The 24765-nt window shown below is 41.6% G+C and overlaps 1 protein-coding gene across 2 annotated transcripts in view; it reads left to right on the top strand.

Moving 5' to 3' along the window:
* The window catches only part of Nedd9 (neural precursor cell expressed, developmentally down-regulated 9), a 110386-nt gene that overhangs the window by 48292 nt on the left and 37329 nt on the right, over window positions 1–24765 (top strand). Inside the window, exon 1 of one of the 2 annotated variants that reach the window (XM_048348481.1) lies at window positions 11559–11728. The exons of the other annotated variant lie outside the window; for it this stretch is intronic. Within the exon in view, the coding sequence (XP_048204438.1) occupies window positions 11717–11728 (12 nt within the window). The 5' untranslated portion in view covers window positions 11559–11716. Of the gene's footprint in view, window positions 1–11558; window positions 11729–24765 lie in introns of those variants that run through there. 2 annotated transcript variants of the gene reach the window in all.

Here is a 24765-nt window from a genome sequence, read left to right on the forward strand (position 1 = left end):
AAGCAGGTGGGATCAAAGTGAGATTTTTTATTTTCTGTTACTGGGACAAGATAGCACCAAACAATAGAATGCTTTGATATAGCCCTGGGACCTTCGTGTGTGTGTGTGTGTGTGTGTGTGTGTGTGTGTGTGTGTGTGTGTGTGTGATATGCAAACCCACATGAGGCCACACATTGGACAGGCCCATGGAGAGGCAAGTGCGGAAGTGGAATGAGCTCTTTGAAACTGACAACAGTTAAACAAGGGTTGTTTTTCAACCACTGAATTCATTTAGCACTATCATCATCATCATTGAGGTTTGTATTTGCCAGCCTTTATCATCTCATTACTTGCCCAGCAATGTAAGCACAGAACTGCACTAAGGGTCCCTGGTTTGGATGGTTGTGCCTGAGTGGAACCACAGGTATGGAGGACAGAAAAACAGGCCAGGATGCAGGCCCACTCTCTTTCTGAACACAACCAGTGAGATAGACAGAACCTGACCAGTGTTGGAGAAGGAGAGTTAGACAGTGGAGAGAGCCTGAAGACCAAGAGAACATATTCATAGTCTGCATCCACTCCTCTACAATTACAAAATGTACAAAGATAGACTATTTACATATTCATTTGGCAACAGACCTGATCACATTGGCCCAAGGAGAAGTGTCTTCTTCACTGATCCCTCTTGGTATGGACCTCTGTACATTTGACTGCCAAAATATGAAAGAATTTGCTTATGGAACAGACCCAAGTCCCCAAATCCCACAGGGCGTGTTCTTTTATATGTGGTACACCCTCCTATGTCTCTTCTAAAAATCTAGAATGTTCTAGATCCTTCAGTTCCTGCTGCCCATGTTGTAAACAAGGAGCTGTGCTCCCATGTTTGGGGTGAGGAAATTGCATACTTATTCAGGGTGGGAAAGGTTAGAGAACAAAGAGGAGATGGGGGTCATTCATTGGGAAGCTAAGCTCTGAGTGGGCTTGAGAGGAAGGAAGAAAAAGTACAAAGCTGTCTGGTGGAAAGGAGGCCCTTTTACTTCTAATGACCAGAACAATACACATAATGGCCTTTGAAAATATAGTCAGCCCCCCATGCCTATAGTTCTACCTTCTACATGGGTTCTGCCTTCTCAATTTAATAAACTATGGACTGAAAATATTCAGGTAAGACTGCATCTATACTGCATATATTCAGCCTTTTTTCTTGTCATGATCCCCTACACAATACAGTACATGAGGTATTTTCTTTATTTGAGGTAGCGGGAGGCAGCACTGGAGCTTGAACTCAGGGCCTTGAACTCAGCCTGCTTCACTCAAAGCTAGTACACTATCACTTGAGCCACAGCTCCACATTTGGGTTTTTGTTGTTTAATTGGATCTACGAGTCTCCCAGACTTCTCTGCCTAGATTCACTTCAAACTGTGATTCTCAAATCTCAGCTTCCTGCGCAGCTAGGATTACAGGTGTGCACCACCAGCACCAGGTAACTCGAAGATTTTGTAAGTAATCTAGAGATGATGTGAAGTATGCAGAAAGACGTGGGACCTACATTAACACAAAATCACCTTATACAAGGAACTTTGGTACCCATGAAAAGTCCTAGAGCTTGTCACCTACATTGACCCAGAGCAAAACTACATGTATAGTGACTTAGAGAAGGCAAGACTAAAAACTGTGGCCTCTGCCTTCTCAAAGCAGCAGGGCCCTAAGCCTTGCTTCTTGTCACTTCTCTCTGCCCTTTCTAAGAGCAGAAGTTCAAGCACAGAGCATGAGTCACTAGAACCACAGACACTGAAGTTCAAGGAAACCTTTGAACCACCATCACCCCCAACCCCTGTCTACATCAAGTCTGAACCACAGGAGGCCAAGATTTCAGCAAATTGAGGGACCTCACAGTTAACACCTCACTCAGCAGTGAAGAGTGAGCAAGCCGGAGCACCCTGTCCTGTGCGTGTTTCTCCATTCTGGACAACTGCCCTTTATTTCTCAGCCTCTGTGGGCAGGGAGGAATGCACTCTCCATGGCCACTCAGTAAGCTAAGGATGGACGCTGCCTCCTCCACAGCCCAGTCTCCAGCCCACGCTCAAATGGCATTCTTGTAACAGACAAAATAAAAGATCTCTGCTAGCTAGAACACTCCCTTTACCTTCTAAAATGAAGCAAACTCTTCAAAAGCTCAGCAGGAACCTTGGAGACTGTGCTATGCTCCCTCCCCCACCCCCATTCCTCTCCTGCCCCCTCTACCAGGCCTTGCATTTCTTGGATTCCTTCTCGCTCATCAGCGCCAGCTGGCGGCAGCCTGGGCTGGCCAAACAGTCCTAGGCCTGGGTCTGGGCCTGAGGGGTGTATGCAGCTGGTTCAGAGGGCAAGAGGCAGGCTTTCTGAGGAGTAGGTAAGGTGGACGCTTAGGATGAGAGAGAGGCAACACACCTTCAACCCCTAAAGAAATGTTTGGTCTCAGGAAAGTAATTGTTTCGTGTTTCTGCCACTCCTTTCTCTCTTTCCCATTGTGTTCCACCCCCACCTCTGCCCCTGGATTCTATTGGGTGTCACACACAGTGAGTGAGTCTGTGTCACCCATGTGCTCTGGAGAATGGCAAAGCTCCAGGAGAAATTAGAAAGGGAAGGAGTAGCACTATCCAGAAGTGAGCTAGCTCTACAGTCCCTAAACCCATCTGCTTTCTCCATTAAGACTGGAGTAAAAGGCAGGGGGTGGGCAGGACCTGGGAAGTCCCATAATGCCCTGTGTTGTGCCATCTCATCAAATAGCATCATGACTTGTCATGTGGTTTCACCTATAAAGTGGCAAGAGGTGTGCAAGGAGAAGTCATCACGAAGATTTTAAGTGTAAGAATGTGAGACACACTTTGGAAATTTAAGCATATCTAAAGGGTCAGCAAGAAGTGGACACAGATAAACTTGTCCCTTCTCAATTAGCAAGTATTACAGGCCATCATCACTGTGCTGGGCAAGGCTTCCAGAAAGAAGACCATTCTCCATCCATTTGTTGAACTCCTGCTTGTTTAGTCTTGGCAGATCACCTTGACATTTGTGAAAACCCACTGTCTAACGTTTCTGTGAGCAGAAGAGGTTTCCATAACAGTTTCATATGACTTGTGGTTTCTGTGGACAAAGGAAGCATGAATGCGATGACAGAGCACCTCACTGCTGCAGAAAGCAGAGGAGCCCCTGGCAGGTAGCCTACACAGCTTCCCCATCGAACCTCCTCTGCTCAACCTCAGGCCCTGACCTGGCTGCCCCACCATAAAAGATAGAAATGTAAACCTCTGCCCCATGATGGAGCTTAAGAAGCCTCGATCTTTATTTCTAGTTTACTTATAACTTCACCCTTAAGCTATCTCCCCAGGCCTTTCAAAGAAAGAAAATGCTAAATGCTGAATGGTGCCTCACAATTATGGATTGAATTTACCTAACACATAATGTAATCTGTTACTTTTTTTTTAGTTCTCTGGTATGGGTAAGGTAAAAGGTAGTAATTAAGTATTTCAACATTGTAATGGCATTAAAACTTCATGAGCCTACAGATGCTCAAATGTCAAGTTACCAACTCTACTCACTTCATTTACAGGGGTCTATTAAGGTCTGTAGCAACTTGGTGGTAACACAATATTATGTGTAGTTTTTCATAGTTTATCAAAAGCTGAGAGAGGCCTAAGACACAATTTCAGCACTTGACCCTTGAGTAAATTAAAAGCCGCCTCATAGAGTCTGGCATAAAACACGGAGAATAGCACGTATTGGGGCAAGTGGTAAGGGTGGATTTTTTTATGGGTCATACAAGGCCACCATGCTTAAACTTAGCTGAGTGTTAAGGGATAATAAGACCTCAGAGAATCCCAAGGTAGGAGACCTACCATGTCATGGTAGAGGCATTCATTTCCAATCTCTGTAGTTTAAAGCCCCACACAGACCCTGGTAGCTTGTCATTCACTGAGTGAGAGAAAAGAAATTAAGGAGGAAGTAGATCAGAAGTAATCTAAGACCTCACCCCACCCAGTATAACTAATACAAGCCAGTTAAAAAGAAAAAAGTAATTCAGAAATCCTGAGTTAGCAAATCTGTTTAGTAAACACCATCCTCCATGCTATTTTTTAATATTGCCTCTCCAACTCCTTCAGAAAACAAAATTTCTTCCTAGAGTATCTGTTGTTAGCTGAGAATATAGGGCATGAGGTTGGGCAACTTTGGTGAGGTTTCTCATGCCAAAACATCAGTGGAGGAAAAGTGAATGAATGCTCCTGGCTATAGTACATTAAGAAGGAAAATAAAAATCAGAGACTGTTCTTGGAGATTTGCTCTAATAATAGACTTCCATTTGTTCCAAAAGCTCAGCCAGTTCAACAGATAAAAGAAGGTTATTGTCTTGAAGTAATAAGAGCGCTCTTCCTTCTCTGCTGAGCCTTAGCTTACTTTCTTTCCCTGTGGGTTTCAGTGGAAGACCATGTTCATGGACAGGACATAGCACTTTGAGAGGGTAGGAGGTGAGATTGGGTTTGCCCACATGGATGTACAAGTGGATACCACTGAAGACAGGAGTCTCTCCTAAAAGTTCTCCAAACTCTCATCATGGAAACACTCACAAATGACTGTGTAAGATGAGAGCTAAGCAAAAAGTGATGTGCTGGTCCCAGAAAATGAACTACAGTTTATGTGAGAGCCTCTTCAAGTGGATAGAGACCTCAGCTCACACCAAAACTAAGAGAGAGGAAGAACAAGTCATTGTGACTGTTTCATAAGGAAAGCTGGGCTTGAGGCATGGTCTTCTTGGTATAGGAGATGAGAGAGTCCAGAAACACAGGAGGATTGGGGTGGTTCTTGGGGGGGGGGGTGGTCACAAGCAAAAGTGAATTTTCTAGGAAAAAGTTTCATGAAGATGAGATTCAAACCAGAGACAAGATTAGTTTAGGTATGCAGAAAAATGAAAGGAAGGTAGAATGATGTGTACAGGTTGGTAAGTGCAGGTGAATAAGAGGTGTGTGTGTCTGTCTGTGCTACCATTTTTTGCTATTAACCTTCATCATAACTCAAGAACAATATTTGCTTCTCAGCCTTGTCTAGTCCCACCAGGGTAGGGAACTCAATCTTAAGGAAATGATAAACAGGAACTTAGATAATGGAGCTTGAGGAGAGGAAGCCAAGAGGTAGTATAGCACTGTGGTTAGGGCCACACTGATTCAGGAGTAAAATAAATGTGGGTTAAGATTACAAACCTGCTATTCAGCTGCTCTGTAGCAGAATCCACATAAAATATGAATGATACAACCTACTTTACCAACTTGGGACATGAGACAAATATTATATGAAATAATGTTTGTAAATGTCTAACACAGAGCCTGGTGCATAGGATGGCTTTGATCAAGGCAGAACGAGCTAAGAGTGTGAAACAGGAAGAAAAAACTTCTTGGTCTTTGAAGGACTTCTAGAGAGTTATAATCAAATAGAAAAATGGCTGCTTGCAATCATTTTAAAGTGATTTTGCTATATGTAGAGTGATGGTACATTTTTAAAAACTATCATTGAAATAAAAATGGTAAAACATAGTCCAATCATATTTATTTTATTAGGACTGAGTTTGATTCCTCTGGTCTGATATTCATTCCACTTCTAGATTGTTCCTTGAATGTTTTCTTGACAGGCTCATTTTTGACTTTGTGTGTTTTACTTCTTAGGTGACAACCACTCTGCCATGATAGATCACAAATTTAAGTAAGTGGGGATGTATACATTCCAATAAAACTTTATTTATAGACACAGAAGTTTGAATTACACATAATTTTCACTTCTCGCCTTCTCTGCCCCTTCCCCTAGCCATTTAAAAATGTAAAGGCTACTCCTAGGTCAGAGACATAGAAGTGACAGTAGCCCTTATATTGATTTTGAAGAGGCAAATCTTGTCTTTCTTTTCCTTTCCTTTTGTTTTATTTTCTGAGACTATCTCCATACTTAACCTAGGCTAGCCTCAAACTCATAATTCCCCTGCCTTTGCTCCCTAGAGTTCTGGGATATGTAGGTGTGTGCTACCACATCTAGCTCTGTGTATATTTTTAATAAATGCAAACTCCACATTGCCCTCCAACATGTTTTTCCGTTCCTTTCCTGGACACTAAGACAAACATATGTCCTTTGAAATTATATTTATCTTCTTTTATTTTCTATTTTGTATGTTTATCTTCTTATTCATTGAGCAAATACTTATCACCTGTGAGGTATAAAGGACACAGACCAGCAGGACCCCACCCTGCAACACCCTGGAACACACAGCAGCAGAACTGACAACACAGACTGACATCAACACATCATTACCATCCAGTGTGGAAAAGCCCTCATAATAGAGCCGTGTTCCCAGTACAATGGGGGCATAGTAGAGAGCAGTATTCGCTCTGAAAGGGTGAGGTGGGCAGGGTGGGGGCTGTGGACAAGGACTCACAAAGGATTCAGTGTTAGGCTGAGTTTGACAGCAGAGTGAAATTAGGGCCTTCTCTGTAGAAGGGGCCCTGTCTGTGCAGCATCGGGAAGGTACAAGCCTGTCCTGGGATCGGTGAGTCTCCCCACCCACCCCATCCCGTGTGACTAGAGGGTAAAAGAGCAAAGAGAAGGTCAGAAAGGGAAGGCAGGCTGAGAGGACAGCCTACCACAACATATTGGGTTCTACTAGTTTAAGGCATTTGGGTGTCCCTGCAAGCATTAAAGCATGGTGGGAATGTGCTCCACTCTGTGCCCTAAGAATTAAACAGGTAACGATGTTGAAGGTAGATTGAGAAGGAGAGGCCATTCAGGCAAGGAAACTCAAAAGCTTGAAATAGCTCAGAAAGAGACTCAAGAGGCTTCCCTAACCTACAGAGTGCCCTTATAAGTACAACTGCTGTGACCCACATTTCAGGGCCCCAATCCCTCTGAAGCTAAGTGGCAGCTTCGTCTCCTTCATTGCAAGGGGGCTGGGCTAGATGGTGTCTGAGGCTCCATCTTGACCTTGCCCACACAGCCTAGCTCTGTGGCTTTACCTTCACTCTTAGAGATCAGCCATGAGGAGACTTCCTGTGTGCTGGACAGAAGTATCTTTTCCTAGCATCTTCTTCACTTGGTTATATATTCCTGCCGATACCCAGTGGCAGCTGGGAATTCATCCTGGATGCTATTTCCCTCATTTCTGCCAGCATGAAGTGTCTAAGAAGACAGAGTCCTTGGCAGACAATCAGGCAAGTGGCAAAGCTGAGATGCCCGATAAAAAGAGAGCTTTCAAGTGCAGGGTCTAAGCCCCAGGGCCCTGGCTTTATCTAGGGAGGTATCCACGGGAGTTCTTGAGCTATACCATAAATCAGGCTTATAGCCAAGTTTAAATTTCATCATTTGCAGCAAGTAATAAGTGGATAAAGGAGGACTGTTTCTCCAATGAGAGAATTCATTTATCCATTGAGAGAATTCATGTTTTCTTAAAGGGTTTGAAGGGAACATACTAAATGAAACCAATAAAGTCTCAACCATCTGCATTACTTAAGCCACATTAAACTGGAGCTTTTTAGCTGGTAGGCTGTTTTCCTTGAGTATTTAAACCAAGGGTATAACATGGAGAGAAAAAGATCATTCCCTATTCCCTCCAGTGGCTTCCTGTCATACTCAATAGGAGAAAAAAAAAACAAACAGCGTTTCTGCCTACTCTCTGAGCCTCTCTTCCCTAGCTCTTCTGGTACCCTATGCCAGCCATAACGGCTGCTGCTACACACAAGCTCATGCTTCCTTGAGTCTTGTCCATGAGTCATTTCTACTGTCTGGAATACTAACTCCCTGGTTCATTAAGTTATGGGATCCCTATGGTTTTCAAGTTTCTGCTTAAGTATCATCTTCTTAGGGGATCTTCCCAGTCTGCTCCAAAAACACACACACACACACACACACATACACACACATATCACACACATCACACATATGCATACCACGTATACATACCACACACACATTTTCCTTTAGAAATTTTCCCTTCTTTACTTCTCTTCACAGTATTCCTTACTACAAATCATAGTATACATTCACTTTCTCTTCCCTCTACTCTCATGATACTATAACCTCCCTAAGGGCAAGAACTGACTGGGCCACTGTCCTTTTCCTACTAGAAAAGGGCCTAGCTAATGTGTGATGGTTACTTTTGTGCAGCTGTGATCAAAATACTTGAGAGAAACAAGTTAAGAAGACGAATTATTTTTTTAGTTCAAGCCTTTAGAGACTTCGGTCCATAGCTCATAATTCTATTAACTATGAATCTGTGGTGAGGCAGAAAATCATGGCAAGAGCTTGTGGCAGAGGAGACTCATCACACAGTGGACCAGAAGAAGGATCTCAGACAGAGAGGGGCTCAGAGCAAGATATACCTCCAAGGACACGCAACCAGTGACCAAGTTCTCAAACTAAGATCCACCTCCTAAAATTTCAGAACTTTCCAAAGTAGCACCATCAGCTGAGAACTGAGCCTTCAACGTATACACTTGTGGGAAACATTTTATATTCAACTCATAATTTGCCCTTAGCCCCTAAAAGCTCCTGGCCATGTCATAATACAAAGTACTTTTAGCCCATCTCTAAAAGTCCCTTCATAGGGAAAATAACACCCTTCCAAAGTACAATGGCCCAGCATAGCCATTTCCACTCTAAAAGGGAGAAGGGGGGCATAGAGAGGAGGAATGAATGGGAACAAAACAATACTGAAAACTCTGCTGAGAAAATACTAAATCCTGGAGCTTTGTGTCTGACATCCGGGACACTAGGTGTTATGATGTGAGCTCCAGAGAATGTAGATATCCCTACTCCTATCTTCCTGCCATTTGCAGCCCACACAGCTTCTCAGGCTGGCTCCACCCATTGCCTGTGATTTTCCTGGCATCTCCATCACCCTTGGGTTTCCAATATAGCTTAGGCTTCTCCCACACAGCTTCACCTTCTCTGATCCTATCTGCAAGTACTCTGACCCTGTCACACAAAGCCTGGGCTCAGAGGCTTTCCTCCTTATATTTTCCTTGATGAAATTAAATGTATACTGGATCAAACTTGTTCATCTTAATATGAACAAGTATAGCATATGTATCTTATTGTAGAGAATAATCACTTGGTAGGAATTAAGCTTTCTAGTTGGAAGAATAAAGTTGCAAAAAGCTCTAACCAAGACTTTGGGAAACTGTTTCAGAACACTAAGATGGGGGTAGGATACTTGTATTCACATGTTCAGTGATATTTTTCAAACAAAACAGAAGGAAAGGTCCATTTTGCCACTTAGGAAGCCAGAGAGGGTTATCTAGATCTCCTGGAGGCGTCAAGATTTATCTCACAGGGGGAAGGTATTTGATTTATTTCCCTCCCTTATCCAGGCAGACACCACAGCCATTTCCTACCAACTACTCCCTCCCAAGAGTCTATAGGACAGCTAAGGTAACCCTTGAAATACAATAGACTACATGTTTAATTTGTCTTTTAAAAAAAACTGGCAAAATCACTCAGCCTTAACTGATCGCTACTGTACTTCTAACTACTCAAGTGGCTTCAGTCTGAGGATAGAGGTTCAAAGCCAACCTAAGCAGAAAAGTTTTTGAGAGTCTTATCTCTAATCACCAAAAAAGCCACAAGAAGAGGTATAGCTCAAGCTCACCAGTATTGAGCAAAAAGGCCAAGGGGGAACACAAGGCTCTGAGTTCAAGTCCCGCCCCCCAATTACTCAGGCTCACCTTTGCCCTAAGCCAACTGAGGAAAACCAAAGGCTTCCAGGAGGACTTAACACAGGCATGTCAATGTCATCATGAATGGCTAGTGCTATATCCAGGCAACTGGTGCCCCACTAAACTGTAGATTCAAATGCACCCCCCCACACACACACTTTTGTAGAATAGCTACTCTTGTGGGGTTTCTGTTGTTTTTGAGATCATAAAAGTAGAGTTTTAATCCACTGGTAATTTGGAGAGAAAGAGAGAGCGATTGAACTGATTTTTATCCAACTCAGGAACATTAAAAGGGGGGAAGGCCGATTTTCCATCCAAATCACATAGCATGGTTGCAGTGCATCCATCCCACTCAGGGACAATAGAAAATGGTTATTTTCTCTATTCTAAAGCCCAGGGAAAATGGATATTGCTTTTCATCCCTGAAAGTTGCTTCATTTCTGTCTTTTCTTAAGTAATTCTCTTTCTCTATAGAAATTTCAAAATTAAACCTCTATAGAAATTGAGTTGTGTGCTTTAATGAAGAGAGACTATTCTAGTAGTAGAAGTAGGAGTAGTAGTATATTATCTTTAAACAGTTGTACAAAGGGGTTTCAATTCAACAAATCACTTTATAATATATCTTGATCAGTGTTATCCCTTCCATCATTCTTCCCCAATTTCCCTAAACACAACCATTTCCTCAAGTTCCATTTTCACACATGTATGTTGAATACGACTGTATTTGCCCACCCTTCCTCTCTTCATTTCTCCTTTTAATTCTCCCCCCCAATCACACACACACACACACACACACACACACACACACACACACACAAATGTTTTGGCTTCCTGGAATTCATTGTGTTAAACTTTTTCAGAGGACTTGGATGGGGACTGGTCTTTTTTAACCAGGCTTACCAAGTAGTGGTTTCCCACCCCCCACCCCCTCCTCTATCTCTCCAGAAAATAAGTGTTGGTGGGTTAATGGATCATCTATAGGAGACAAATCAAAAGGAAAAAATATCACTGTTCAAAGCTGGAGCAGGCAATACTAGCAATCAAAGAACAGAGAAGTAGGTGGACAGAGATGATGCATAGGATACAGCCAACCCTATCTGAGGGCTAGCTAACCTTTGTCCTCGGCAGTGATAGCTAGGTCATAGAATGTGTCTGATGCTCCAACAGTAAGGTCCCAGTGCGCAGTGCTGGGCTCCTGCTCACTGAGGGAGAATTGTATTCCAGCTCCTTGCAGACTGACCATCCAAAGCACTTTGAACATTGAAAAGAAAGAGAAGGGGGGTGGGGGAAGAGGGAGTACCCAGCCATGGAAAAAGGGGAGGAGGGGGGAGGTGAGAGAAAGAAACAGAGACAGAGATAGCAGCAGGGGTGGTGAGTAAAAAGAGGCCTAGAAACAGAAACGCTTTTGTTATCCGAGTTCGTTTCATGTAGAGATGGCGAGGTGAATGGCTTTGAAATGAAATGGGTTTATGAACTAGTTGCTAGGTCACAGGAAACGCGACCGTCAGACCGCTTTGTGAGTTTGGATTCTTTTAAAATTTAGGTTCATCTTAAAAGAACTCGGTGCCCTTTTCCCTGGCTTCTCTTTCTTTCCTGTTTCTTCTTTCAGTTTTTATTTTTGCGTGTGGGGGGGAAATGCGGGCACGGCTGGCCCCTTGCTGTTTCATTTTCCAACCTTTTTGATAATGCAAAAAGAAAATGATCACTTTACAAGTTCTTTGTCGAGAGTTTTTTTTCTTTTCTCGCCCCCCCCCCCAAGTTACGAGTGGGAGGGGCATAGCTATTACTTTACCAGCCAATGGTGGTGCTGTATGCAAATGAAGCCCATGATGGGCGGGCCTCAATCAAAACAGTGAGCTCCGCCGCGGTGCTGGGCGCGCGGAGGCTCAGCCGACCGGTTCTGCGCGGGGGACCTGCCTCAGTGGGATCCCACACTGCGCTCCATGGAGAGACGGACGCCCCAGGGCTCCATGCTGTCTAACTAGAGTAGGAAAACGGCTCCAGTCACCGCTGCCGAAATGAAGTATAAGGTGAGACTGTCTTTCACACCGGGGTTCTTTCGGAAGCTGGAGGCTGTGCGCCCGTGTATGTTTGCGTGTGACAGCTGCTCTGCGGGGAGCGACCCTCTGTGTGTGTGGCCAGGAGAGATCCCGGACCGCTCTCGGTGGCTGGGCTTGGCACGGACGCTCGCTCTTTGCAACCTGCTCTTAAGAGTTCACACGACCCCGGAGCCCATCGTGCAGAAAGTAGCTGGAGAAAAGATGTGAGAAGTTAGACTCCCAGCCCAGCCACTTTACAGCAATCTCTAGATTACAGGCTGTCTAAACTTTGAATTGCAGCAGGCATTAGCTCAAGTCTCAGAGGCTCAGCTCGCCCAGGCTGGTCCCAGCTGCCCGGGAGAACCATAAGGAGAGAAATCAGAACTGCCCGACCTCTCCAACTGGTTCTTAATGAAAAGTTTTCCAGTCTTTGCTTTAAGCACTTGGGGTGGGAAGCCTTTTGCTATATATCCTTTTGGTATGAGAAATCAAAAACCTAGATACTATTACAGACCTGAGGATAAAGAATTGGCACATCCTTAGATGGTGTTGGATGCAAGAATAAATGAAAATTAGTCATTTCTGGAAAACGTTTTTACTGGGACTTGAATGGCCTGAGTGTATAATGGATCTGGGTGGCTTATTTTGCTTGAAGCTTACGTGTCATCGTTATAATACTTTGGCAGCAGTTTTCCAGTGTGTTTTGCACCCTGGTTTGTGTGTTTATTCTTGGCTAAGAGATTATGACTTGCTCAGCATCTAAAGAGGCAAGCAGTTTCCAGGGAATCTGATACAGTAGCAGATTGCAATGAGCTGGTCATGATGGGGTTTTGTTGGGGGGGGTGGAGAAAGAGGGAGATGATGAATAGACATGAATCCTAGTATTTTCAAATAAAAGAGCAATTATTGAAATGAACTTTGGCAAGATAGCTATACATTTGGACTGATATATTGTATTCGCTGCCCAACTTTCTGGATTGTACTAGTAGGAGTTACTTGCTTTCTTTCTGAAGTATGCCACTTCTAGTCTATCTTTTTTTTTATAAGGTTGTAAATATACTTGCTGTAGTTAACAGCCACTGGCTAACCTCAGTGATAAATCTTGGGTTCAATAGCTATATATCTTGTTTAAAATAATGTCCCAAGTCTTTATGGTAATGCGTGAATTACAGCTCTTGAAACACAACTGTCTGAAGACTCAGGTATCCATTTTCACCCTACTGTCAGCTTTTTATTATCCACATCAAGAGGGAAGATCCCAGTAAAGGATGATCCTAAAGAATATTAGTATTTGACTTCAAGATGCAATCAGAAGCCAGGTGCTAGCACCTGGCTAGCACTAACTGCTCATGAGGCTGAGATCTGATGATCACAATTCAAAGCCAGTCCAGGCAGAATAGAGATGTCTATCTCCAATCAACCAGCAAAAGCTGGAAGTGGAAGTATAGCTCAAATGGTAGAGCACTAGTCCTGAGGGAAAAAGCCAAGTGTGAGCATAAGGTCTTGAGTTCAAGCCCCAGTGCTGGCTAAATAAATAAAAATTTCAAAAATACAATCAGAAACAAATTCTTCTACCAGGAAGGAAAGCCTCTTCTGAAGTGGTTCATCTCATATTACCAATCTCCTCATTTAGGGCAATGATAAGGTGAGGTGCTATTTGACTCAGATTGACTATTGGATTTCTTTCTCTCCCTGTACTGGAATATAAACTGGCTTACAGAGAAAAGAGAAGATGTGCTTATATTTATCACCAAAAAGTTAAATGGCTGAAATTAACATTGTCCAAACAGTGACCAGATCTGCAGTCACTGTGTTATTCAGTGACCTCATCATCTGTAGCTTTACACTTTATGGAAAGAAAATATCATGGTGACTGACAGTGCAAATTTTAACTGGCACTCATGGAGAAAACCTGCCTCTTGGCTGGATCTCAACAGTGTTGGACACCCTGCCCAATGACATAAATACATGATTATTAATCGTTTGTGGACACCAGGAAAAAAAATGCAGACATCTCCAATCAAGCAAATGACAGATTGGTACTTTTATAGTAGATGACTTTATTTAAAGAGTGGATTTGTTATTTTAAGCACAAGAAATTACACAAAAGTAATGGAGTGATGACATGCATGGAAATTTCCCCTCACAATTGAAGATTTTCATATTTAAATCTCCCAATAACTCTATGGAAATGTTAAATATTAGGCTCATTTTCAAATGTGGAAATTGTGTCACAGAGAGGCAAAGGGATTTATCCAATACCCCAGGCAGCTTGTGAATGCTGGATTCTAAGATAATATGGCTCCAAACCCCCATGATTTAGCTGGGATTAAGAGAAAGAACCTTCCTAACATATCCTTCTGATTAATACTTTCTTGTTTCAGAAACTTCAAGACCATTTCATCCCAAGTATTCCTGCATGATAGGTTTTTCTGTGATTTTTTTGACACATTATCTCTACAAAGCAAAGCGAAATGCATGCTTGGCAGTTGTTTCACTTGAGTTACTTAGGTAGTAAAACCAGGTAATTATTAGACTGTAAAATCCGGGAGTCAGAAATTACCTCTTAAATAGTATGTTGCTTTATAAACTATAAATTTAGCACAGACCTAAAAATGATCATCGAGAGATTTATAAAACAGACTCTAAAAGGTTTTTGGCTGTTGCCAACCAGATAATCTCGTTTGGCAACTTCAGGGATCATAATGAAAGAACAACCAACCTTTACTCATTTTCAACTTAAAATATACAACTTCAGGCCTGCTGGCAATTATTCACAATAATCATAAAAGCAATGGAATGTAAACTACTACTTTAGGTAAACCTTCTAAGTTAGCACATACCTAGTCTATTTGTATTTTACTGTATTTTTTATTTATTCATGGGAAGACTGTAGTTATTCTCATATGTGTTTAAAGTTCCATTTCTCTTAGGAGAGATTCAGTCTCCATGGTAATAAATTGTGAGAGCTTCCTTTATTAAAAAAAACTCCTCACAAAATTCTTTTAATATACACAGTATGTTCCAAATGGGGATACAGGGAAAACAAACATGGTTTTGGTTGGTTTGTCCACAGAAGCTGTCTTGTTGAGAATACAGACATGGCTGATTATTCCCATTTGACATGAGGCTGATTAACAAGCTCTTGAAGCTTGCTTTTAAGTAAAAATCCCATGGTCCTGCTCACTTCAGGCAGGCCAAATCCCAGGCCCTTCCAACATCATGCTCTGATCTAGAAGGTACTCAATAGTCACTGCCGTCTGACCTCTAATAGCCAAGAAGCTTTTGTGCCCTTGCCAAATTTCTTTTTTTTCTTTCTATTATTTATTTATTTATTTTTCTTATTTATTGTCAAAGTGATGTACAGAGAGGTTACAGTTGCATACGTTAGGCCTCGGGTACATTTCTTGTACTGTTTGTTACCTTCTCCCTCATTCCCTCCTCCCCCTCCCCGTCTCCCTCTCCTCCTATCAGTTGTTGAGTTGGTCTACTCCAAATGGTTTTGCAAGTATTGCTTTTGGAGTTGACTTTTTATCCTTTGTCTCTCAATTTTGATATGCCCTTTCACTTCCCTAGTTCTAATACCAGTATATACAATTTCCAGTGTACTCAGATAAGATATAGTGATAGTGCAGGTACAACCACAGGAAGGGAATACAAGAGGATCATCAACAATGGAAGCTACGGTTTCACATGGCATGAAGAAAATAATTACAACAGTGATATAACAGTTTCTTCTATAACATGGAGTTCATTTTACTTAGCATCATCTTATGCATTCATAAGGGCCTTTGCCAAATTTCTAAACCCTTACGTGCCTACAGTAGGAGTCTTAAGTAGTAATCTAGGCTACCATGCAGAAAATGATTCTTTAATCTTTTCACTTAAGAAAAAATACAAATGGACCTTGAGATACAATGAGGAAAGTTACCATCTGAAATTCCAATTTGTGTTATGGTTGAATGGGGACAAAGCAAGTCAACAAAGGGAGAAAGTGTATGATAAAACGCTTCTGAGGGGAACTTCAAAGTGATTTTTATTTTCTCAAGCTTGCTTAAGAAGTGAATGATAGAAAGTCTTTGCTTTAGCCAATACCACCATCACAACCATTTATAACTCACAACCTTCTAATTTCCTCTTTGCTCTGATATTTTGGCTTTAAATTCCTTTATTCTAAATGATTTTTAGGGTTCCATCCAAATTTGGGATTCTGTACCCCTTCTTTTGAAACCTTGTATAACACCTATGAAGGATATGTTATACTCTTCATCCTGTCTTCTTGACTCTGCTGTGTGTGGGAAACCCTGTTCCCTAGCTCTCTCTTTCATTGGCTCCTGACTACGTGACTTGCATAGCCTCAGCACTTCTCACTTCTATCAGATACTCCATAAAACAATCAAAAGCTGAAACCTTTGTCTCCTATAATCCCTTACATAGGCCTTATGTTTCTCACCTCTGCCCTTCCCTGTTAGCCAAGACTTCACTCCAATCAAATCACTGTCTAAAGGATAACTGAAATTAACTCACACGGGTCACCTATAGGACAGTTCTAAGTAAACTTCATTGAACATGAAAAACTCATACTTCATTTGTATGTAGGGAAGGATTCATAGACATACTTGGAAGACAAACTATGATCTAGAATCTACTAAGCCCTGAAGGGGCAGAGACTTGGTCTTACATGCAGACAAGATAGGGTGTGAGCATTGAAGAAAGATGTTTCTATTTCTTGTGGCTTGAAACACTGTGATCTTCAGCAAGTTAAGCTCTCTGAACTTCAGATTCACCTGTGTAATAGAGATAATAACTATTTCATGCAATTATTCTAGATATAAGCTAATGTGCAAAATATTTACCATGGCTCCTGCTATATGGTAAGTAGACATTGTTGGCCGGCCCCAGCACTCTTTATGTAGTAGGTACTCAATAGATTTTAAAAGAATAGTGTGGAGCTGAGCACCGATGACTCATACCTGTAATCAGCTACTCAGAAGGCTGATATCTGAAGATCCTAGCCAAGCCAGCCCAGGCAGAAAAGTCCATGAGTCCAACTATCCGACAAAACCCTGGAAGTGGAAGTGTGGCTCAAGTAGTAGAGTGTTAACCATAAGTGAAAAAGCCAAGCAAAAGTGCAAGGCCCAAGCTAGGCACTGGTGGCTCACAACTGTAGTCCTAGTTACTCAGGAGGCTGAGATCTGAGGATCAAGGCTCAAAGCCAGCCAGGACAAGAAAGTCTGTGAGATTCTTATCTCCAATTAACCACCAGTAAACCAGAACTGGGGCTGTGGCTCAGAGTGATAGAACACTAACCTTGAGCAAAGAAGCTCAGAGGCAGTGCCTGAGTTCAAGCCCTACAACCAACAGAGAGAGAGAGAGAGAGAGAAACAATGTGGACATGGTGGCATGTTTATGTTTAAGTCTCAGTTATTATGTTAAGATGATTGTTACTGTTGAAACTTTCATGATCCTGATATGGAGTATATAAATGCTGATCCCTGGCATAGAGACCTAACAACATACTTATAGCACAGGGCTCCATTTACTATTATATTATTGACTTGGTCTCTAACTCTTATTAATAAGACTTGATATTCCTTAGACCACAGGACGTGCTTATAGTAAGTCTTCTGCCAAATTACATAAGACATAGATATAAACGACTATTTCAAAATGTGTTCATGTCCTGTGATATAGTGAAAAGAACATGGGTTATGTTTCTAATCCCACTTTTGTTTCTTCCTACCAGTATAATTTTCAATTAGCTGTTATAGACCTCTGTTTTCCTTACTAGTAACATGGGGATTACAATGCTTACCTTGTAAGAAGTTTATAAGAACATAGCATATGAAGTCATCAGTTGCTAGCACATAGTAGACATTTGATAAAGTCAGCTGTAATATGATGTTACAAGACACATGCATTTATATGTGTATTTATATATACATATATACAACTACATGAATAGTATTGGGTATATGACAGCAATTTTTCATGGGCCAGCTTATCAGAGAGATATCTATATATCTATACAGATAGGTAGATATATAAAGAAGCATTATACACATAAAGTTTAAAAGGAAGGTTTAATGAAACTGATTACCAATGCCAAAAGTATTACTGAGAAAAAGAGAAAGTCATCCATTTAAAATAGTGAAGTCAAAATAGAAAATAAAACAAAATGAAATAAAATAAAATAGCACAGTCCAAAGAAGATGAGCTGGGGGTTTACAGTTGAAGTTTGGGATAAATTCTCGCTCAGCTTGTTACTGTCAGTGACGTCAATGTAAAGTAAGAGGACTTGGATATCTATTTTTAGATCATTTTAGGGTTAGAAAGAAACAGACAAATTGGTTTGGAATGCCAGCCACTAGGACCACGGCACTACTCCGCAGTAACATATAGACTTAATTACCAGGCCTTCCTGCCAAGATAAATGCACCAGGGCCATTGGGAAGAAATACAATATATTTCCAGCTTAAAATGCCAGAGTAGAGCTGCTGGTTTCCTAGGCAACAGATGATTGCAAAGAACATGGGCATGGAAAGAAGACAGAAAAAAAAAAAAAAAGCCAACCCAAAGCCCTGTTTATGCTTTGTCCACAACACCACCTTCATCTTATTTACTCTGAACATTCCAGCCATCTCCGTGTGGTAATTCTTACTGGCTAATGACAACTCCGCACGCTGGGGCACTGCAGCCTGGCTGCAAAGGTTCTTCCCGCAGAATTTTCTCTTGGAGCTAAATGGCCTTGTAGGTGGCCTTTTCTCCCCTCCACTGGAAAGGATGAATCTTGTATAAGGCCTTTTCATAAACAACTCAATCTCTGTGAATTGAGGCATGTCCTTCAATGGCTGTGGTACTGGCCCTCCAGAAGGTGACTAGTTGTGATGTGTGATGCCATTTTTCATGGTTGAAATAGGGACTGGAGGCTGCTGATTATGGAGATATCAAAATTGCCAGTGGAACATTTTCTAATATATTGCCTGGGCCTCACCATGAACTATAAATCCCAGTATATATGTATTTTAAAAAAAAACAAACCCATAGTCCAGTTCTCTCTAATCCCTTTTCCCAACCACTAATGGTATTTAAACAGTGTCTCGGTTAAGTGGTTCATGATCCTTATTCAAGGCTGGGTCCAATGACTCAGAAGTGTCATATTTCTTGGCAAACCCTAACAATGCACATTACAATTCCTCCTATTTCTAATATGCTGAGGTAATAGTTAATGCTCACTAGAAATAAAGATACAGTAACCATGAATGTGTAAAGCCACAATGTTTGATAGCTCCTTTTCAAATCAATTGTAGTTTCTGTCTTTACTCTTGTGAGAATGGGGTATGGCGGTTCTCTGTGAAGCCCAATGTACAGTTGTAGTAACCAAAACACGTGTAAGATTAAGACTTGATGCCCAGTGCCAGTGGCTTATACCTGTAATCCTGGCTGCTCAGTTGGTTGAGATCTGAGGGTGGAAGTTTGAAGCTAGACCCAGTAGGAAAGTCTGTGAAACTCTAATCTCCAATTCATCACACACACACGCACACACACACACACACACACACACACACACACACACGAGAGAGAGACAGAGAGACAGAGAGAGAAAGAGAATGGTAGAGCACATGCTTTAAGCATAAAAAGCTCAGGGACAGAGCCCAGGTCTTGAGTTCAAGCCCCAGGACCAGCACAAAACAAAACAACCTTGAACTACATTCCTCCTGCCACAGTACCCCATAGTCAGATAGCATGTTGTGTCATTCATATTTTCCCAAATTTCTTTTTGTTAAGCAGAAGCCCTGTTCTGTCACTTGTGCCGATGAGTTAACTAACTAGTTAACTAGTCATAATCTCACAGATTTATGGTTATTGATTTGTTTCCATTAACTTAGCCCTCAGGTGATGTGGGGTCATACTGGGCCTGTCCCAGGTCCACTGATAAAGAATGATTTGGGCTTCTCTTTCCTCAGTCAGCCTCCCTCTCACCCCACCCCACCCCACCCCCGCCCCAGCAAACAGCAATAACATTCAAAGCAAGCATCCAGGAAATGGCACAAACACAAACTTGTAGGTGCTCTAGCTTTCTAGAGCTGTTGTCTAGAGTCAGAACATGTCAGTCAGCAATAGATGGCTATTTTCACTGTTCTTGTTCCTGGACACTGTGGTATAACTCCAGAGCTTGGCAAAAAATGGGTCTGGGAACCGGCACAGATGTAGCACAACTTTGAAGCAGCCTGTCTCCCAGGACAAGAATAGAACTTGTTCTTCAAAGACAGAACTTGGGATAGTCTCTGATTCTGGGATCCACTTCACTTAGAATTTAGTGTCATGAGTGTACCTTAAGGAGGACTCGGGAAATGAAACACAAGCAATATAGATAGCCCAAGAGCCTTCTTTCTCTTTGTAACCCTATTCACCATGAGGCAGGACTTCTGGACTTGCTCCCAGATGCGCAGAAGCCCTAGGAAGAAACCTCAAGATCATTTTGTCAATCAGAGAACTTGTTATATTGCCTCAATCACAGACTCAACTAATACCTACTTTTCTCTCAAAACCTAAATTCAACCAAGTCAAATCCATGAGCAAGAAATATGCTTGAGAATAGAGCCTTTTTAGAGCCTTTGTTTATGGTTTAGAATTTGTATGATTTCTGAGGATATGTATATCCAAGTTTTGCAAACCAAACAGTAGGACATATGGTCTGACAATGGCAAGGATATTTGAAACCAAGGACAGTCTTCAGGAACACATGGTCACTATATGGGTGGTCAATCTGAGCTGCTCCAGGCATCAAATAACTGTCCGAGCAAAGCATTATCTTACCTCCCCTAAGGGCCTTTTAAAAAAAATTATTGTACTGTCAAGGTGATATACAGAGGAGTTACAGTTACATAAGTCAAATGAAGAGTACATTTCTTTCTGAACAGTGTCACCCCTTCCCTCACCTCTCTCCCAGGTTTTCCCTCTGGTCCCTACCCACAAGTTGTCTAGTTCATTTTCAACCTAGTGTCTAAAGTAGATCTGAGGAAAATCTTTATAGAGAATCACCAATTATACTTACTGAGAAAAATGAAGTGCTTTTTTTTCTTTTTCCTCATGAAAAATAGACCTGTTAGGAAATGAAAGCAAGCTAGATTTGAAATATAGACTTGTTTGGCACACCTGAGAGTATGAAGCACCGAGGGGGATTGGATTTCAATTGTTCTGGTTGTAAAGCTGGTCAGGTAGTTCTCTGCCTCATAGCCTGCAGCATCTGTGTCAACCCTCCTGCCTCGCCTATTAAGATCTTAATTACAGACGCAGCTTAATTCATGGCTGAAGGGAAAGAATTTTGTTTCTCTGAACTGTGTCTGCTTTTTGGTGTGGCAGGTGTAATCACGATGAGATCATTTCTGGTTTGTTTTCTTCTCCCAGAGGAGGTTGGTTTTCTTTAATTTTTTTTTCTTTGAAAGGGTGGAATATGATTCTCAAAACCTAATATCATGAGCTCATCAGAGTATAGTGGTAATGACTGCTCTGATTTTATAGACTCTTCTGAAAGAACTAGCGTCTTCTAAGTATGTAATTTCATGAGTTCTTGTAATACTTTTTTTTATAAACAACATACTTATTTCCTCATTTTGCATATAGGGAAACAGATATAAAAGGCAGTGGTTTTCTGTCACTGGTCTCACAGTACAAGGACTAAGACTAGACTCTCCTAATTGAGTCTAGTACTTTCTCTTTACCCAGGGCTCGTCAACCTCAGCACTGTTGACACTTAAGGATGAGTAATTTTTTTGGTGTGGCACCTGGGCTGTGTACTCTTGGTGTGAGAGATATATAGCCATGTCACAGTCCTTTACCCACTGAATGCTAGTGACACAGGCATGTACACACATACTGTAACAACAGAAAAATCCCTCCAAAAATCACCCTATTTTTGGCTAGACCAAGTCCTGTCTACTTGAGGACTACCATTCTGATATTTCTTACTTCCTTCTGCTTAAAAATCATTGCTTTGCTGGGTATTGGCTGCTCATACCTATAATGCTAGATACTCAGGAGGCTGAGATCTGAGGATTGTCATTCAAAGCCAACTTAGGCAGAAAAGTCTGTGAGACTCTTTTATCTCCAATTAACCAGCAAAAAGGCAGAAGTGGGGATGTGTGTGGAGTGATAGAATACCCTCCTTGAATGAAAAAGCCAAGAGAGAAGGTGATACCTTGAGTTCAAACCCCAGTACTGGCACACACCTTATTACACACACATTGTTGTTGTTGTTGTTATTATTATTGCCTAATGGGTTGTAAATGATAGAAACAAAAAAATCCTCTCTCTATGTGTTTGCCATATTTTTATCATGACTGAGGTTGAGCTTAATGTAACAGATCTTAACCAAAAAGTAACTTCCTCTTACAGGCTTAGCCTCAACTAGTTGAAGAGAATACCACAAAATACTTTGAAGCATAAGATCTCTGGGTCAAGTGTAAAAACCTCAAGCCATTTTTAAGGCAGCAAGTTTTCCAAAACCTTACTCAGGTTTCTCTCTCTGCATATATCCCATCTTGATTATGGATCTAGAACTTTAAGAACGCTGTTTTATTCTTGTGACCTAGGGGAGATGCTACAGCTTCTAAGTTTGGAGGCCTCTGCTCACTGCATAGACTGTGCAACAGAGGTTCTGACAGGAAGTCACAGGGCAAATAGATAATGGAAGTCAGGCACCAAACCTCAGTCAGGTGACATCTCAAAACATCCAAGCAAGGAAGGTTTCCCAATCTCATCAACTAGATTCTGGATGGAAGACAAAGATTGTCAGTAGTTGTGTGTATTTCCATTCATGGGTTTACATCTAACCTTGGTCTATACCTTGAAGCCTGATGACAAGACAGAAATGTAAATACCAAAGGACTTCTTTTTGCTTCCAAACACTTTATTAGATGTTACCAGTTATGCATTTTGACTTCTAAGAAGTGCTATTATTATTTTAGAAATATACTGTAATAGAGTGGAATAAAGTCTCCTTTTTCTTTGTAACTGAACTCTCATTTCTCTTCCTTGAGTACTTGGATGTTTTAGGGATTTGTCTGGACAAGCAGATAGATATGATTTGATGTCAGCATTGTAATGTTGGCTGAAATCCAGATGGTTGTTTTATTGTTAATAAAAAACCTATCTTTTGGGTGAGTGGGTGTCAGGACTTCATCATTATATGGCGCCTGTCAGATTTATCTAGGGACAGAACCCTGGAAAGAGTTGTGCCTGCCTCGTGTTTTTGATCCTTTGCCAATATGCTGTACTGAAACCAGGCAACCTGAGACAAATGCTTATAAATTCTAAGGTTTAATAGCAAAAGTGCTAAGTTCTAAAATGGAAAAGATTCTCAGAAGGGCATACTAGTCCAAAGGAAATTCCCTGAGGAGGGGAACAGGTGTGATCTCCAGCTCTGCTGCCAATGGAACCCAAGATCCTGTGGAATGTGAAACAAAGGCACAGGGTTAGATCGATTGCTTCTTACTCTAGAATACTACTACTACAGTAAGTTCTGGTCAAGTTCTAGCTAATGGGTTTTTTGGTTTGGGGTTGTTTTTTTTAGTACCCATACAAACCTAAGGGCTCATTCACCTTTAAGACCCTCAGGGGTTACTAATGTAAATCTCATGGACCACAGATGAATGGAAATTTGAACTTTTAAATACATATAGTAAGACAATCAGCCTCATAAAAATATATATACATATGTATATATGTATATATACATATATTAAGATCATCAGCCTCATAAGAATTTAGTTCATTTTCCTTAACCTCAGTCCAGGTGCTAGACAGGTCTTTAGTAGTTGTACGTCTGACTGGGGTTTGATGGGATGCCACTGTTGGCATTTCTGTGGGCTGAGATTATCATAAAAAGCATGTCAAAATATAATCAAACGTTATTACCCAGAAGACACTAGGATCATATACTACATATACAAATTCCTATATTGGAAGTTTCATATCTTGTACTTAGTACTAGCCAAGTATTACAAGAATCAAAATCCTGACATCCGGACATACCCATATTTTCTGACTGCAGCTCTTTCTTTCTTTGGTGAAAGCCTACATCACCCATTTCACCAGAGGAGATGATAAAGAGGGGAGGAGAAATGTAGTTGAAAGGTTTGACCCTTCTCAGAGCCAAGCTGACTTTTATCTGTATACACAAAAGTGCAAGAGCCTGTCTTTCTTTTCCCCAGTGTGCCCTTAGGCTGACCTTGATGATGTTCATCTCTCAGCTGCTTCCTTTACAACTGATTTCCTTGACAATGGCCATTTCCTTTGAGTGGGTCTGTTTCTCAAGGTCTGGCCTTTGGAATGCCTATGTGCCTGTGCGGGAGTTTACCAGCATCCCGGGCTAACATTTGAAGGGATTTAGCATAGCAAAGAAGTGTTGTCATGAATGTGGCAGCCATGAGGCCTTGGCAGGATCTCCTGCATAAATATAGAATGAAGCAAAAATAATAAGAGGAAGCTGAGCCATTGATGATGCTATCGGCCTTAGTGAGTGACACACCAGCCATTGTGTCTCATTTTTTTTCAAAGAACAACATGAATGGTTATGGAAATTACACGTCACACCTCTGTACATTGGGAAAGGCAGATAATTTCCCTGGCAGTGGAAGTGATAAACTTTCTTGACATTTTGATAGCAGAGGTGGAGGGGAGGGGGGGTAGAGGCAGGGAGGAGTTTGATGGTGGGGGAGGAGAATTAATCACATGGCCTAAGCTTTGTCTTGTACTGTAATTGCTCCCCACTCCTCAGGCATAGCTTGGGAAGCAGAAGAGCAGAACTGAAATGTTCTGGGAAATTAGTTGAATGGTGCTCTGTCACCTACCAGATACACACGGGGAGAGCAGCCCTTCAAAGAAACCATTGTGTCTCATCTCACTGGGATGGTCAGTTCCTCTTATGCCTTCCTGTTTGCTCGCTCAGTAGTTGTGAACACTGGGTTCAGGGGGTCAGGCTCCCCATCTGCGTCATTGTCCTGGTTAAACAGGGAGGGGCAGGC

This window comes from Perognathus longimembris, chromosome 6 (genome assembly GCF_023159225.1).
Source record: "Perognathus longimembris pacificus isolate PPM17 chromosome 6, ASM2315922v1, whole genome shotgun sequence".
In the NCBI taxonomy this organism is placed as follows: Eukaryota; Metazoa; Chordata; class Mammalia; order Rodentia; family Heteromyidae; genus Perognathus; species Perognathus longimembris.